This window comes from Pagrus major, chromosome 16 (assembly GCF_040436345.1).
Source record: "Pagrus major chromosome 16, Pma_NU_1.0".
NCBI lineage: Eukaryota > Metazoa > Chordata > Actinopteri > Spariformes > Sparidae > Pagrus > Pagrus major.
In genome coordinates this window covers 5404599-5420315 of record NC_133230.1, presented here as the reverse complement: position 1 = coordinate 5420315, position 15717 = coordinate 5404599, and the positions used below count along the sequence as shown (strand labels likewise).

At 43.4% G+C, this 15717-nt stretch overlaps 1 protein-coding gene across 2 annotated transcripts in view; it reads right to left on the bottom strand.

Annotated features, from left to right (window-relative positions):
* Nucleotides 1-15717, bottom strand: part of syne1b (spectrin repeat containing, nuclear envelope 1b) — a 73673-nt gene that overhangs the window by 39864 nt on the left and 18092 nt on the right. For both annotated transcript variants that reach the window (XM_073483418.1, XM_073483419.1), the window contains 37 exons: nt 15597-15705; nt 15238-15402; nt 14897-15064; nt 14631-14807; nt 12801-12941; nt 12541-12701; nt 12230-12380; nt 11216-11443; nt 11039-11137; nt 10644-10831; nt 10363-10486; nt 9922-10088; nt 9586-9739; nt 8843-9468; nt 8545-8724; nt 7907-8057; nt 7578-7736; nt 6983-7165; nt 6754-6855; nt 6470-6673; nt 6095-6302; nt 5880-5992; nt 5557-5762; nt 5324-5473; nt 4924-5215; nt 4661-4833; nt 4269-4578; nt 3811-3975; nt 3175-3531; nt 2934-3070; nt 2388-2565; nt 2115-2297; nt 1746-1889; nt 1089-1244; nt 604-768; nt 345-517; nt 3-156 (listed from right to left, as the gene is read on the bottom strand). In XM_073483418.1, coding sequence (XP_073339519.1) covers nt 3-156; nt 345-517; nt 604-768; nt 1089-1244; nt 1746-1889; nt 2115-2297; nt 2388-2565; nt 2934-3070; nt 3175-3531; nt 3811-3975; nt 4269-4578; nt 4661-4833; nt 4924-5215; nt 5324-5473; nt 5557-5762; nt 5880-5992; nt 6095-6302; nt 6470-6673; nt 6754-6855; nt 6983-7165; nt 7578-7736; nt 7907-8057; nt 8545-8724; nt 8843-9468; nt 9586-9739; nt 9922-10088; nt 10363-10486; nt 10644-10831; nt 11039-11137; nt 11216-11443; nt 12230-12380; nt 12541-12701; nt 12801-12941; nt 14631-14807; nt 14897-15064; nt 15238-15402; nt 15597-15705 — 6901 coding nt within the window. The remainder of the gene's footprint in view (nt 1-2; nt 157-344; nt 518-603; nt 769-1088; nt 1245-1745; nt 1890-2114; nt 2298-2387; nt 2566-2933; nt 3071-3174; nt 3532-3810; nt 3976-4268; nt 4579-4660; nt 4834-4923; nt 5216-5323; nt 5474-5556; nt 5763-5879; nt 5993-6094; nt 6303-6469; nt 6674-6753; nt 6856-6982; nt 7166-7577; nt 7737-7906; nt 8058-8544; nt 8725-8842; nt 9469-9585; nt 9740-9921; nt 10089-10362; nt 10487-10643; nt 10832-11038; nt 11138-11215; nt 11444-12229; nt 12381-12540; nt 12702-12800; nt 12942-14630; nt 14808-14896; nt 15065-15237; nt 15403-15596; nt 15706-15717) is intronic.

Below are 15717 nucleotides of genomic sequence, written 5' to 3'. Positions count from 1 at the left end.
ACCTTGGCTTTGCTCAGATTAGCAGTTTTGTCTCTCATCTCTGGGCACTGTTTATCAGTAGGGTCAAGACTCTCCTCCACACGCTCCATCCATGCCACAAACTGGCGCACATCCTCCTGGTAACTGGTCCACTGAGATAAGGAGCCTTCCAGCTGACTGATGATTTTAAAGAGTACAGTAAAGTCAGACAGTGTTGCACATGACATGGCAAAAACAGAAGCAGCAGCAGGGAGATGCTGTGCACACTTTCCTCTTCTGAGTTTGGAAAAAACCTTTTGTGGAAGCTACGAAAATGTTTCTTGAAAAACATGCTTAGATGTTGTTAATTTTCGCTGAGAACAAACCTTTTGCATTGGATTGAGGCAGAGAGGAGGGCATCCCAGGAATCTTTTAGGTCCTGAATTTGCTTCTGGACTGCAGGCACTCCCTCAGCTGAGGTGTTTCTCTGCACTGACTCTCCTCTCGTGATCAGCATCTTCAGCTGGATCTCCTTCTCCTGACGAGCTGTCAGCAAGGCCTAATGAAGCAATCACACGTGCATTTATTAGACTACAATAATTGGTATTCAAACTAATTAGGGAAAACACCAGTGACTTTTTATACCTCCAGCTTGATCATCCTGCTATCAAGAACGTTTTTGTCAGCAGTGGGAGCGCAGTAAGTCTGCAGCATGTGGCTGGTGTCAACCACCCAGTTCTGCAGCTCCTTCAACCCTTGGGAGAAAAGCTGGTGCTCAGTGACTATCCGGTCAATCCGTGATGCCTTCTCCTGCAGAACCACCAACCGGGACGTTACCATTTAAGTTTTTTGTGAAATGAATCCACAGTAGGCTTAAAATGATAATTTCATGCAGATTCTTAAAAGATTTAGTACAAAAGACATACAGTAAACAAGCTAGTATAACAAATGTATAAGACTTACAGTAACAAAAGAAAGAATTTAGTGTTTAATCATGGTGAGTTAGTACCGTCACTGTTTAACATCGGTAAAATAACGTTAAGTCTGAGCTCGATCCAGTCTAGTGCCTCTGCCTCCTCTCCAGCTCTACCCCCAGAAAAAGCCCCAGTGCACAGTAGGCATTACTGTACCTTGGTCAGGTTGGTTAAAGCTAGGTACTGAGCAGAGAGCTGCGAGACACGGTGCACAAAACCCTTGCCGGCCGCGTGTTCATCCCACAACAGCTGGGCCTTCTCTTTCAGCCTGTTCAGCTGAATCTTGTGAGAGGCTAACTCCTCAAGCACAGACTGGAAGAGCACAAGCAGGTTATCAAAGAGGCATGCAAGCTGACACACGGATAAAAGACAGTTGAATTCAGACAGGCTGAGGGGTTAGAGATGGCAACATGGCAAAAAGAAAAGCAGATGAGATATTTGGCTGATGTTACTGTTGGTCAAGCTCTTGGTGGTCATGACGTGCAACCAAGGCGTCTGGCAATAGCTGATAGACAGTTTTAAACAATTAATAGATTCTCAAAGCCGTTCCTCTGTAAATGAGCCAAGTATTAATCTTTATGATAGACACTGTTAAGAGGACATGTGAGAGTAGCAAAGAGGAGCAGAAATATGGCAGTATTCCAAAAAGTAAGCAACTGGCAGTTAGCATAAGCAGAAAGATTAGCAATGCTAAAACACGGTAACACAGCTAAAATGGTGAGTTTCTGCAAATGACGAGAATAGTCTCGAGCACTGAGTGGTGGTTGCAGTTGAACATGGGTTGTCTTGAACATGACGGATGGATATTAGTACCTGTAGCTTGTGAAGCTCTTGCTTCTTGGCTGTGAGATCATGGAGCCGTGTGCTGCTCTCCTGAACAGCCAGCTCTGTGACATTCAGGCACTCCTGAAGAGGCTCAGCACTCGCCTCAAAATCTTTCATCTGGGACAAAAGGTTCTAAAACACACAGGATATAATGATGTAACGATATATGATATAGAGAAACTGTTTAGATGTTTCCTTGACTTAGTTCTACAAATTTTATACATTAAAGTTTTTTTAGGTTGCGAAGCCAACACCAACCAACCCACCCTTCCTGTGTTGTCGCGACTTGAAAAGTGTCAATACACTTTTGTTCAATAACAGACTCTGATCAGTGACAACAGATGTTCAGGTGCTTACTTGTAGACTTGTCTCTCTGTTGTGCAGGCTGGACATTATATTCTTCCAGTCCTCTCTGGCAGTGTTCATTTTCGCCCGAACTGCATCAACTTTGTCTTTAGCTGCGATACTGGAGATGAGCTCACCATTCATAACCACAGCGCTCAGCTTTGACTGACCTTGCTCTCTATCAATAAGAAACTCCTGAGGAGAGAAGAAGAGATGAGACGATAACTCCAGCATGTAGCGTACGTGCCTGAATGTTCCACAATAGTTGATTTTTCTGTACTGTACCTGAATTTTCTGCAAGCTAGACGAGGCCTCATTGAGATTTTGAGGAGCGTCGAAGCACTTGGCCGTGTTGATCTTGGTATTGACCAACCACTGCTGGAACTCTCTGAAGGATGAGCGAAAGCCTTGTTCAAGCAGCTTCTCTTTGCTCTGGCACTCCCTGGATGCTTGGAGACTCAGACTACAAACAAGTCAAGAAGACAAAATCAACAATTTTTACTCTACATTATGTATCATCAATTTGTAGATCCATAGATTTTTGTAAGTTGTTTTCTCTCAGACTTGTTTGTTTGACCATTAAGGAGGCATTTAAGCTTGTTTCGTTGTACTGAAGTGTATCATATTGTCAAGTATTTCTAGTATGTTTTCTTCTCTATATATGTAAATGGAATGGACAAAATAATAAAATAAAAACACTGTCAATTATTTTCTTGATTTTTTTTTTAGATACATAAGATATTCAGTTTGTTGTCAAAGAGAATTAAAAAATCCAAAACAAATATTGACATTTAACATGTTGGAATCAGAGAATTTGACTTTCTTCCTCACCTGTTGTAATCTTTAATGAGAGCAGACACTCTCTCAGACTGAGTGCCCATGTCTCTGGAGAATCGGCACAGATCATTGAGTTGAGTCTTCAGACTATCAGAAATCGGCTCAGCTTTGACAAGCTCCTCCAAAGTGTCCTGTGTGGAAAACAGCCACAAAATTCATTATCATAAGCATCTCATATTGCTTGTTTCCCATTGACGGTGGCTTATTATTTGAGCTAACCTAAGCCGAGCCCTACCTTTGCTATCTGCCAGCCTTTGACAGCCTCCTCTCCGTCGTTTTTCCCCGCCGCTTGAGACAACCGCTGACGCCAGTCCTGTAGCTGACGGTTGAAGTCCCGCAGGTCCTGCTCCAGCTGTGTTGACCGGCTGCTGAACTCTTGTTCAGAGCTGGCTATCTGGGATAGTGCGGTCTCCAGACTAGCCCGTGTCTGCAGTGCTCCTCGTTCCCACTGTTCCCATGATGACAAGAGGGCTGCCTCCTCTCGCTCCATAGCCTCGTAGCCCCCTGAGCCGGTGTGATCTCTTGCCACCGCCCCACTTCTTTGAACCCGGCTCAGTCTCTCTCTACCTCGCTGCTTAGAGTCAAGCAATTCCTGGAAAGGTAAAAGAAATGGAAATTGTCACAGGGAAAAAAAATCAGGTAACTCTTCTCCACTCCACTAGAAGTCCTGTATTTAACCCTTGCAACAATAAAACTCATATCTGACAGTCAACATTGCAAAGGAAATGAGCACACAGACAGCTAGACAACAGTCTGAGCAATACCCTGTATTCTCCTGCTGAGTCAACACATATCTGACTTTAATATTAAAGCTCATGTGTGGGGTGTCACAAAAACAGCATTTTATCACTTAACAGCTGACGTTCCTTACCTGGACCTTAGAGAGCTTTCTTTTAATGGAGACTGAGTCTCCTGACAGGTCTGACCAGCGCTGGAGTTCCTCTTTTGCTGAAATCAGCCAGTCATTGAAATCTCTCAGAGCATCGAGGTACTGCTCATGCTCAGACACAATGGTTTGCATGGACTGCACTTTACCCTTTGAGGAAAAAAAGACAATGTAAACGCCAACCACCAGATGTGTATGTGTCAAATAGAGTCTGCAAGTATTTTATTTTATGTTTAAGCATAATTCAGCTCAGGGTGACTGGGATGGGAGTTTGCAGCCTTGAATGTTTGCATGGTCAATCACATTTAAAGTCAATTTAATATACTGTATTAACTTTTTGTCTCAATTTGTTTCAACTAATCTCTGTGGCAGACCCTGTTTCATTGGAATGAATCATGTAGTATACAACAATTACTATTTCAGCTAGCATGTATTTAGATCACCTTGACAACAGCTGAGATATCAGCAAAGTGTGCATTTAGCTCTGCCCTCGACTCTGGTCCAAAGGTCTGGTCCCCAGTTTTTTCGTGCATCTCCACTGCTTTGTCCGTCAGGCGTGACAGTGCAGCTGCATGAGCGTCCACGTCAGCCTGGATGGCCCTGAGGCGCTCTAGCAAAACGGACTTCTCTTTGAGGCCTGGCTGCTGAGGCAGAGTCATCCCCAACTCCTGCTCTACCGACTCCATCCACTGCTGCAGTTGGCTTTTATTTTCTTGGAAGCTGGTCCACTGGGCCACTGTCCACTCCAGACGACTGTGGACAATAATAACCCGTAATAAGAAATGAAGAAGTGCATTTAGCCTCGATATGACCTATGGTGTCAGAGGGAGTTTACCTGTGGCAGCTCATGGAAGTCATCAACATATTTGCCCAGGCATCCTTCAGGCTCTGTAGCTGTGAACAAATAACCTCCTGCCCCTGCATTCTGTTGTGCTTCAGGACCTGTTCTCCTTTCCCTACAGTCATGTTGAGCTTCACCTCACCTTCTCCCTTCATTAGCAGAATATCCTGCATAAATAAAAACAGCATGAATGAACTATGGGAAAACTATAAAATAATTTCTATGATTCAAAATGCTTCCAAAAAACATTCACTGACCTGTACAAGACCAAGTCTTTTCTCCAGAGTCTCTTTATTGCCGACCGTACTGTTGAGTGACGCCAGGCGCTCCTGGACTCCGTTAAGCCAGGTCCAGGTTGTCTGCAGAGTCTCTTCAAAGGCCTGTTGCTCCTGTAAAGTGAGCTGGCAGCTGCGCAGTCTCTCTCTCACACGTCTCAGCAAGGCCTGGTGCTGCGACTGCAGCTGAGCTGACACTCTCGTCTCACTACCATCACCTCGCCCACCTTCATTCAGCGCCTGTCCCTCTTGACCTAAGCGCTCAAATGAATCTCTGCATGGAAGGAAGAAAAGCATTTAAAATTGCGAAAAACATTATCAGGACATTGAGGACATTTGGAGACAATTAAAAAATATTTATTTTCTTAGTAAATACACAGACCTTTCTTTAAGCACTTCCTGCTGATATTCCTCCACTTGCTCGAGGACAGCCTTCTCAGGACCACGCTGTTTGGCTTCCAGCAGATCTGTGGTCATCCTCTTTTCCATGTGCTCCAACCACCACCTGAGCTTCTTAAGGCGACCCTCAAAGCTACAAGGAATTTACAATGCACTGATTACAAAATGGCTGACTTACAAAGTCCTAGAACTAGTTTGTTTGTGAGAGTCTCTTACCCCTTCATGAGAGATGCGCTGTCTTCCAGGATCTGTTGGTTCTGTCTGCAATGCTCCACAAAGCTGTCCCAGTCCTGCTGGATGGAGGACAGGTGCTGCTGGACTTGCCCAGCGCTGGCTTTGGGAAGATGAAGTAGGAGCTTCTCTCCTTCCTCACAGACCTGAGTGAGACGTACCTCACCCTCCTCCACACGATCCATGGCGCCCTGACAGATAGACAGTTTTTCTCATATTTATTCATCTCACCAGTTGGAGATAAGAGCATGTTCCAAATTCTACCTTCATCCCCATCACAGACTATGATTTAGTGATTCCAGTTTTACCTTTAGTTTCTGTAGTTTTCGTTCCACAATTTGAGTGTCTCCAGATCTGTCAGAGCATTCTTTCACTATCTCCCTCTGCTCTGAAAGCCAACGATGAAACTCCTGAACCAGATCTGAGGAGGCAGGAGAAAAGAGAGAATTAATTACCACGTTGAGGGACAACTCAAGAGCAAAATTACACATTTCAGTCAGATTTGTTTTTTTAAATTTCTCACCATTGAACTGCTGCTGAAGACAGTTCTGCAGTGACACCAGCGTCTTGGCAGAAAGCTGGTTCACAGACTCGTAAGTCTTGATGAGGTCAGTGAGAGCTGAACCCAAACCAGCCAGCTCCTCAGACGGATATTTTCTACACAGGGTGTTGAGGCTCTCCCTGGTGGAGTCAATACTCCCCTGCTGATTTTGCAGCTCTTTCTGGAGGTCCTTCAAAACATGTTCAACAATGGTGATTAGTTTATTAGCTTGCTAACATTCTCATCTCTGTCTTCTATAAGAAACGAATGGTTGCCTATCTATAACACCAACAACTCAAAAACCAGTGACAGTGTCAAGAGCTGTATATTTCTAAATTATTGTTATTTGGGCTGCACCTTCACTCTGCAGATGTCCTCGGGATCCGATCCAGTAGGAGAAGAAACGAGGGAATCCTCCATACTTTTGAGCCACGCAGACATCTGTGAGATGTAGTCTTCCAGCTGTTTCCTCTGGAAAGTGAAGTCCATGAGGTTTCCCCTGGCCTGCTCATGGAGCTTCTGGACTGTGCTGATCTTTTTACGAAGGTCATTCTCCAGCACCTGATGAGAGTACAATGTATTGTGAAATACAGTATAACAACAGAAAAACACAATACACAGATGATAATCATCTTTTGTACCTGTAGTTTAGCAGGGGTCTCTTGACTTTGACTGCACTTTTTCAGTTCTGATACTTTGCTCTGCAGGGTTTCAAGTTTCTGCTCCTTCTCGACCATTTCTGCCTGTGGATGTATAAAATGAGACAAGCATATAGTATACACATTCTCAGTTGCTTCGTTTTGTTTTGAGATACAATAACCTGTGATTGTGGCTTCACTTACAGTACTATTGATCATCATGAAATCTTACCTGTAGCTTAGAGAGCCTTCCCGACACCTTCTGACTGTCATTGAGGTTGTTCAGGCTCTCATTTAGTTCGATCACACAGCTGCTTGTCCAACTCTCAATGTCCTCGTTGATTTTACGCACGTCTTCCCACAGTGTCAAACTCTGGTTCAGGCGTTCAATGTTGTCATCAATCTTCTCAGACACCTGGGAAGTGGATCAAATCAGTCAGAAACGTTGAGTGTCTGTAGTGTATCTGGCACTTTTGTCTGGCAATTGCAAAGCTCTATATTGAAGTTTTGGTAATTAATTTCCTAAACCAACAAATACATTTGTATTTGGCAATTACATGTATTCTGATTCTGATTTTGTGAGGTGCTGAAGAGTAACATCACATCTAATCTTTCCCAGCTGAGAACTGTGCCACAAACCTCTATGTGCAAAAAACACATCAGGTGTGTTTTGTGTGTTTTTTTTTTAATATCTAACGCCATATCAAATTTGGTGTGAGGACATGGAGCAGAAACCATCAGTTGGCAAAAATGCTTACTACTCTCTGCCTCCATTGTATTTCAAAACTATTAAAAGCACATTATTGACTCAGCTCAGTCGAACTTACATCCAGCCACTGATCAACAAGTGTCTCCATGTCATTTTTCAGCAGTTGAGCATCACAGTCAGGGATCTTCTTCAGTTCAATCACCAGTTGCTTTCCTTTACTGGAAAACTCGTCCAATTCATGTTGCTTGCTGGCCATCTCGATCTTCACTGCCTCGTGCTACAGGTGGTGTAAAGACAGCAACAATTTAAAGCGTTCTGATGAACAGGCATACAAGCAAAACCCAGAACTAAGATACTGTTTTCTGGATTTGTGTAATAAACAGTTTAATAACATGAAAGTGAGATGAGGCACATTCCAAAAAAGATTACACAAAAAATTGACCTGACCTTTGTCAGTGACCTCCTTGTTTCCTCATGGTCCTTCAAAACAGAGCTGATGTCCACCAGAGGTTCGGTGCTCTCAATAATGCTGCTGATGGAGGTTTTCAGGGTTTGGTATTCTCTCATAAGCTCAACAAGAACAGTGCACTGCTCCTGTCTGTCACAGAAAGAGATTGACATTAAACATACAATAAACTCCATAACAAAGGATATAAAGGTGAAAAAATAAATACGAACTGGCAGAGAAGTCATTTTTTCAGCCATTTGCAGATTAAGTGCTGTGAGATTTCAGATTGACACCATTTTTTCCAAGTGCAACAAACTGGACAATAACAATGTTTTTCTGCCAAACATTATGTTTCATAATCCTTTAATTAGTGTAAGTGAGAGCAAAGGGAGTTAAAATCTTTAAAAGCTGGTTCTTGACTCATTTACATCTGCAACAAAGGCAAAAATTATTTTAAAAAATACCACCTCCACATCAACTCGTTCTCCTTGTTTTTGTGGAGTGTTATACTGTATCTCATTACTGAATAGCAGCTATTGTTTTCAGTATTATCTTTAGCTTTTACCATGCACCTCTTATAAAATTCAACATTCACTGACTCAGTGGCATGAAAAACCCTCTTCCGCTCCTTCAGTACCTCTCTGTAATGAGTTTCTTGGTGTCCTCCCATGTAGTCTCCAGCAGACTGATTTCCCTCAGTACCTCTCCAGCCAGCTCAGCATCTCTCTGGGCCAGCTGGTTGCCCTTGTCCCTCAGCCACTGCTCCTCATGCTGGTGTGACTGCAGCTCATCCTCCATCTGATTAAAGAACCTGAGCCTGACAAACAGCGGAGGTCATATGTTACTACTGCACATGTTCTCAAAATATAAATAGCCCCAAGTTTTGAATCATAACATTGCTCTAAAACAGACATTGCTCTGATTACACTCTTTACCTCTGCTGTAGTGCATGCAGGCTGGGCTCTTTGAAGCTCTGGTGGTCGGCTTTCTCTTCAATGTCCTCCACAGCTTTGAGCAGCTGTTCTTTCCGCTGTCTAAATGAGGTCCACAGAGCCCCCAGGGCTTCTGCTTCACTCTGCTTGGTACCAAGCAAGTTCCTCACAGCATCCAGCTCAGCACTCAGTGAATCAGCCAGCATGCGGCATGACTTACGGGAACCCTCATCTGCACCAATGTGTAGATGGCTTTTGCACAGACTGCTGTCTAGATTGACAGCTAGAGTCTCGAGCTGGCTGATGTCTGGGATAATTGTGGCCAGTTCTTGCTGCAGCTCCTCTACTTTTCCACGGTCCCAGCTCCCAGCACTCTCCACAGTCTGCTTCAGACCCCGCAACACCCCTGCAGCCACACCGTGGGTCTGCAGGAAAGCCTCAAGCCTTTCAAGGCACTCTAACTGGAGCTCCGCTATGTGCTGGGCCTCCTGGTGGGGCTGCAAACAGCTGTCTGCTCTGCTGCGGAGGAGCTGTGCATCACTGGGCTCACAGAACTGACAGAGCTTCTCAGTCTGCTGCTCCAAGCTCTGTCTCACACTGGACTGCTTCTGTAAGGCCACCTGGGTCTCCTGTCAAAGGCAGTTGATAGAGGATCAGTTGTTGCTCTGAAGAATGATGCTATTTGTTTGCAAACTGACTAAGTGGCTCTGAAAGGAGAAACATCTTGTGGGTTGTGTGGCTCTTACCTTTACTTGTGTGGTGGCAGACTGCAGGTTGCTTATATTGACTTGAGAAGCTGAGTGCAGATTTGAGAGCATGGTCTCACTCCACTGGGAGAATTTGAGCAGCGCCTGGTCAAACTGCTCCACCAGAGAGAGGTGGTTCTGAAGCTCTTTGATTCTGGGGGACAAAATGGCAGCATGATGAGTAAAATCAGTAAAGAAGGGACCTAGTATTTCTACTGTATAACCACCTTTGGTACGCCTGCAAATGCAAACTGTTGTAATCAGGCTGAACTTCCTTCCTCAGACACACCATGGCATGTGTATGTTTAAATTTTAATTTATCTAAGATTATCTTACCTGTGAGGAATGACTTCATTTTGAACATGCAGTCTCTTGTGCAGGGTCTCCAGCTCGTCTTTCAGCTGCCTCACTCTCTCTTCTGGTGCAGTAGGGCACAGGGATGTCACCAAAGATGCCAATTCAGCATGAGCAGGCTCAAGGGACTGGACCTCAGAGTGTGAGGCCTGCAAGGAACACGTAATTTTCTTACAAACTTAAAATATGTTCTCCAGTTAGCGTCATGTAAATGTGTATTTGCGTATCTGCCTTTTGTTCACCATGTTGTGGGGGCAAAAGTCTGTTCAAATTTTAGATATGGGGACAAAAATCTGCTCTCCACCAAGGTCCATTGATTTTAACCATTTAATTATTCGGTTATTTAAACATTTGCAAATCATTTTTAGGGGTAAAACTTGATTTTAGATGTGTTATGGAGGACTATGTGTGTATGTACTGTACCTGCAAATCTTGTATCTCTGTGCGGAGCTTGGATTTATCAGCCGACAGACACTGACTCTCCGGTTTGGAGGCAGATTCACTCCTCTCCAAGCAGGAAACAAAGTTTGAACGCTGTTTCTCGTACCTGAAACACACCAATAGAAACACTCTTGTCTCAAAGAGTAAAAATTCGATATAATAAGAGAAACGTATTAACTAACAACACTCCTGTCCAGGATCAACCAGTGGTCCTATTAACTGGCTTTAATTGTGAAATGAATGGTCTGTTTAATAGCTCTTACTTTTGCCAAAGAGAAAGCAGGTTTTCCAGAGAGCTCTGTTTGTCCTTTGCCTCCTGTGTGTATTGCTCATAGCTGGTGTTTAGCGCTGTCACAGTCCTCTCAGCTTGCTCTTTGTCACTGAGTCTTCGTGCACCAGCTGACAGAGACAGCAAGGTTCCCTTCAGCTTTTCCAGATGCTGACAGACATCCTGGGGGACATCAACACAAGACGGTGACTCACATAACCTGTCAGCTGGAAGACTTGCACAGTAACAAACGGCTGGTACTGTGCTAAGCTTTGCAGTTCATTTTCAAATACTGTTGGCATGTATAATTTTTAAAATTAGCAATGCAAAGCGAATGAAAACAACTGTTTCCTTTCAGGTATTTTTTTTTTTAATCAAAAGTGAACACACCATGTAGTTTTGAAGGGCTTTGTAGGTCTCTGATGAGGAGGTGCAGGATTTGATAGGATGCTCCAGTTTTGTGTGCAGCTCACTGAGAGATGCTTGTACCTAGGAGAGAAAACAGATCAAAATTGTATGCTCTACTCTGTACACTGTCGTGATATCTTAAGTAATAAGTCTATTTACCTCCTCGAGGCTACTCTTGAACTTCTGCTGGTGAGAGGAGCTTTCCTCCAGCTGTCCATCAAGCTGCTGTAGGCTCTCCTTCAGCTCCTCCCAGTACCTGCCGATTTGGGTCAGACGGGCCTTAATGCGAGCTGCTTCCCCTGAGGATACAAACTGGGCCAGTGCCTGGGAATCTGCCTCCAGCTGAGAAGGAACCTCAGACCGCTCCTGAAGCTCTACACCAACAACCTGGATGCAAAAAAATAAAAAAAAAACAGCAAGACTGAGATAATCCCTTATCCAACATTTGCCGTCAGCAATTCACAAAAGTTTATAAAGTTTATCCTAATGCAACAACTCACAAAATGTAGCGATTTTCTTATGGGAGTCTGGTGACTTTCTCCACGGGTGGCAAAGAAGTAGCCTGTATTGGTTACTGTTTACTGTAAATGTTGTTGTCTTTCATACGTTTTTGTTTAAATGGTGGTATCAATTGAAACAGACATCAGCTAGCAGACAGGCTGTCACAGCGAAGCCACAACTTGACACTTTTTAACAGGAAAGAAACAACTTAATGTGTTGCATTTAATGTCAAATGGAAACAAAAGCATGAATGATTTACAATCTGCCATCGACATTTTGCTTTTTTTTTAAATTTCTCCTCACTCAACAACTCTTAAAATCATGCAGTTTGTAAGTGAGTCTGGGCATATTGTGCTTACTAGTTCAGTGATAAGATCAGTTGAAACAAATAGCGTGTTAGAGTTACACATCATCCTAACAGGAAACATTCATTTCACTAGCATTTCGTGACAGCTTGAGGTTGTCAGCACCGAAACCGCTTAGTCAAACACGAACCACAGACTTCATGAACAGTTACTGCTCTCCATTTGTGACAAAGACAAAGGAGGGAGGCAAAAAGAGACAGTCTGTCAGCACTTCAGGAAAAGGAGGCCTGTGTTGTTGCATTCTAACACTTTAAGACAGCTTTGCTGATTGGCTAAGATTGCTGCTTTATCATGCACCATACTGTACCTTTACTGTGTTGATCTGTTGCTCAAGAGGCGAAGCAGAAGATTTGAGTGCATCTAGCTGCTTTTCTTTGTCAGATATCCACAAGGAAAAGGCTTCAAATCCAGCTCCAAACTTATCCCACTGACTTTTCATGTCTTCCAAAGTCTTGACACTGAAACACAAGAGCATGAATTATAAATTGGATCAGGAATAGTTGCAAATAAAGCTTGACAATCAAGTACCAGATAATTGGGTTTACTACAGGGTCCTTGAGATAGTGTTTAATCATAACTCATCTGGCATCATAATGTATTTTGAGTCCATCCTCTTACTCTTTTTTTAGTCCAGCCTCGACTTTGTCCACTTGCTCACTGAGGGAACGAGCTTGTTGTAAAAGCAGAGTCTTGTTCTTCGGACCGAGCTGGATTTCTGTCGCTCTCTTCAGCAAAGTGTTCATGTGTGAGGCCTCTGCTTCACACTGCTTCAGCAACACCTATTTACAAAGTAAACAATATTGGTGATATTTTCCATGTAGCTAACATACAAACAATAGTAAAAATGTCAAGAATAAACCAAAGTATACTTTACTCACTCTGGCCTGGTCGAGTTCAACAGCGAGGCTCTCTGGGCTGCTGAAGTTCAGGTCTCTCTCCATCGATGAGCAGGCCTTGTTAACAAACTCGTGCACTGCCTCCTGCTGGCTGTCAAACTCCTGCCAGGCTGCCAGTGTGACCTGAGGATGACAATGCCAAGAAATCATTGATATCAAATCAACTTCATATGGCACAGTTCTATAACAACCTCCTACTTGGTCCACTGGCCTCAAAATTAAAGCCCTCGGCCAGAAATCTTAGTGTTATATTCGATTCAGACCTTAAAATAGATTATAAAATGGATTGTTTTAAGTCTGCACAATGCTATGTGCATTAATTTGCACTAATATCAATACTATCTAAAATGATGAAGGTGAAAATGAATGCTTTTGCAAAACAAAAATAGCAAAATGTTACAAAAAGAATGACTTTCTAATGGCAGTAATCCCAGATCAAGTTCACTACTAAAAGCCCACACTGACACATGATACATGTACTGTCAATCCGGCTCCAACCACTTCATTACGTATGCAGACGACACCACCATGTTTGGCTCTATCAGCGGTGGTGATGAGTCAGCATAATGACAGAGGTAGCACAGCTTATGTTCTGCAGGCACCTCGCCCCACTGGTGCTGCAGCAGAGGTTCTGCCGCAGCGTCAGAAACATCAGATTTATTGATGTGCACCCTTCTGAGAATCTTTCACTGTGATCCATAGAGCATCATAACACAGCACAGCAACGTTTCCATTTCAAGGCTCCCTCCTCCATCCCTGTATGCGTTCTATAAAAGCACCATCAAGGGTGTGATGACTGACTCACTGCCTCGCTATCTTCGAAAAGGAACAGTAAAGCCTCAGAGGGCAAGTCCTTCCAACAGAAAACATCAATCAGACCTCTCTACCCTCCATTCAGGACAAGTTTCCACAAATGCTGCAGCTCCAGCACCTACTGCATTGACAGGAATCCCTCTCCTCCTTCCCATGGTGGAACTCTTTTCCATCCACAGAACATTAGGAACATCTGTCAGGGTTTACTTTACTTTACTTACTAGACTTTTCTTTACTTTATGTGGCAATCAGAACTTTACAGTAAAAATACATGACTAAACATCCAACACAACTACACAACTACAAATGCATATTATAGCAGAGGTAAAATAGTGTCTGCGTCAGAACAAATTCTTACACTTAACTGACATAATATTAACCTTCAGAAGAAATGGCCAGAGGCGCTGATTCTATATTTAGTGGATGAGGAAAGTCTTGATGCTGTCAGGATTCAGCTTAGAGGCTGACAGTGATTGACAGACACAATATCTTCATTTCACACTAATTAAACAGAGACGTTTGTTGCTAAAAAAAGATAGTGGTCTGAGTTTTTAGAAGATAGAAAAAGTAAAGGCAAATAAGTCAGTCAGTCAGTTCAAAGTACAGAAGCCCTGAGAGGCAAGCAAGAAAAACATTGTTATCTCGCCTGTATTTCTGATTGAAGAACAGGTGAAAAAACACCTGTTTTTGCCAAGATAATCTTTCTAAGTTCCATAATTTGTCTTTCATCTCTGAAACAGGTGGAGGTATAAAATGTTTTTCCAGATGAAAAAGAAAGCTTTGCCAAAATCTTTTATCAAAGTAATTTTTTTTCCATCTGTGAAGGCAGGTGCAAAAAGAAGTTTTAGAACATGATGTGGTGATCCACTTCAGTCTCTTCAGAAATGATCCTGACAAAAATAACTTAGAAAGAAAAAAGGTTTTAACCCACTGTGATATGTTCTTCACTAACACTATCTCAAACGTTTCCTGACTCACTGTGCTAGTAACACTGCTCACCTCAAGGCTTTGCTCCTGTGAATCCATATTCTGCTCCATTTTGCTGACTGTGTTCTCTAAACTCTGTAGGTCCTGCTGCAGAGTCTCTCCAAGCCCCTCCTCAGCCTGGAGCTGCTGACCTCTGGTGATCAGCTGCTGGACATCCTTTCTCTTCAGCTTCAGGCGTTTTAACAGTTGCTATGGGAAACAGGACACATTCAGAGCGTTAATCTAAAAATTCATTTATTTCTCTATTATATTCATTTTTTGTGAATGTCCAACAGTACCTGGTGAATGAGAAGTAGTTGCTGGCCTTCTCTAACAGTTGGACAGTCCAGTATTTTGGTGACTTCAGCCTGAGCCTCTTTCTGCCCCTGGACGAGATCCTCCAAAGTGGTCTGTACCTCTTCTCTGAACTGCACACAGTCCCCCACAGCCAGTACCATCTTCTCAGCCTGAAAGATGTAACAGAGAAAAATCCAAATAATAAATCTTATATCTCACCTCGAAATGAAAATGTAGGTCCCTTGGATAACATCAGCATTTTTAAGCAGTATACTGTAGATTCCCAAAGGAGATATGACGTCTGTTTGTGTCTGGCACCTAAAACATTGAAAGCTTCACCTACCTCTGAGAGAGAAGCAAGAAGACCTTTAAAATCAGTAGAGAGCTTGCTCAGTGCACTTGCTTGCCTCTGGCCATCGCTGTCGGCACAGATCTCGATAAGTACGGCCATTCGGGCTTTCAGCCAGCCGAGATTCCCCTCCTGTAGCTCTGCATCATTCCTCAGCTCCTGCACACAACAAAAGACAGTGATACAGCACATGTGGTGAGAAGAGTCACCTGACACAAAGTATTTTTACAGATTTGTCTTCTCAACAGTGACACTGACAAGTCATCAGCACATCACAAGTGACACATCCCAGAGAAGGCGAGGAGGGGACCGTCAGAGGATAGCTGGGCTGTGGGGTGTTTGGACTAACTCACCGTGATGGTAGTCTTCACCTGGCCGTATTTTCTGGGGTCATTGGCTCGGTTCCTCAGCAGCCTTAGTTGGCTTTCTTTAGATATAAGCCAGCAGGAGAGCTCAGCGTACCTGTTTCACACC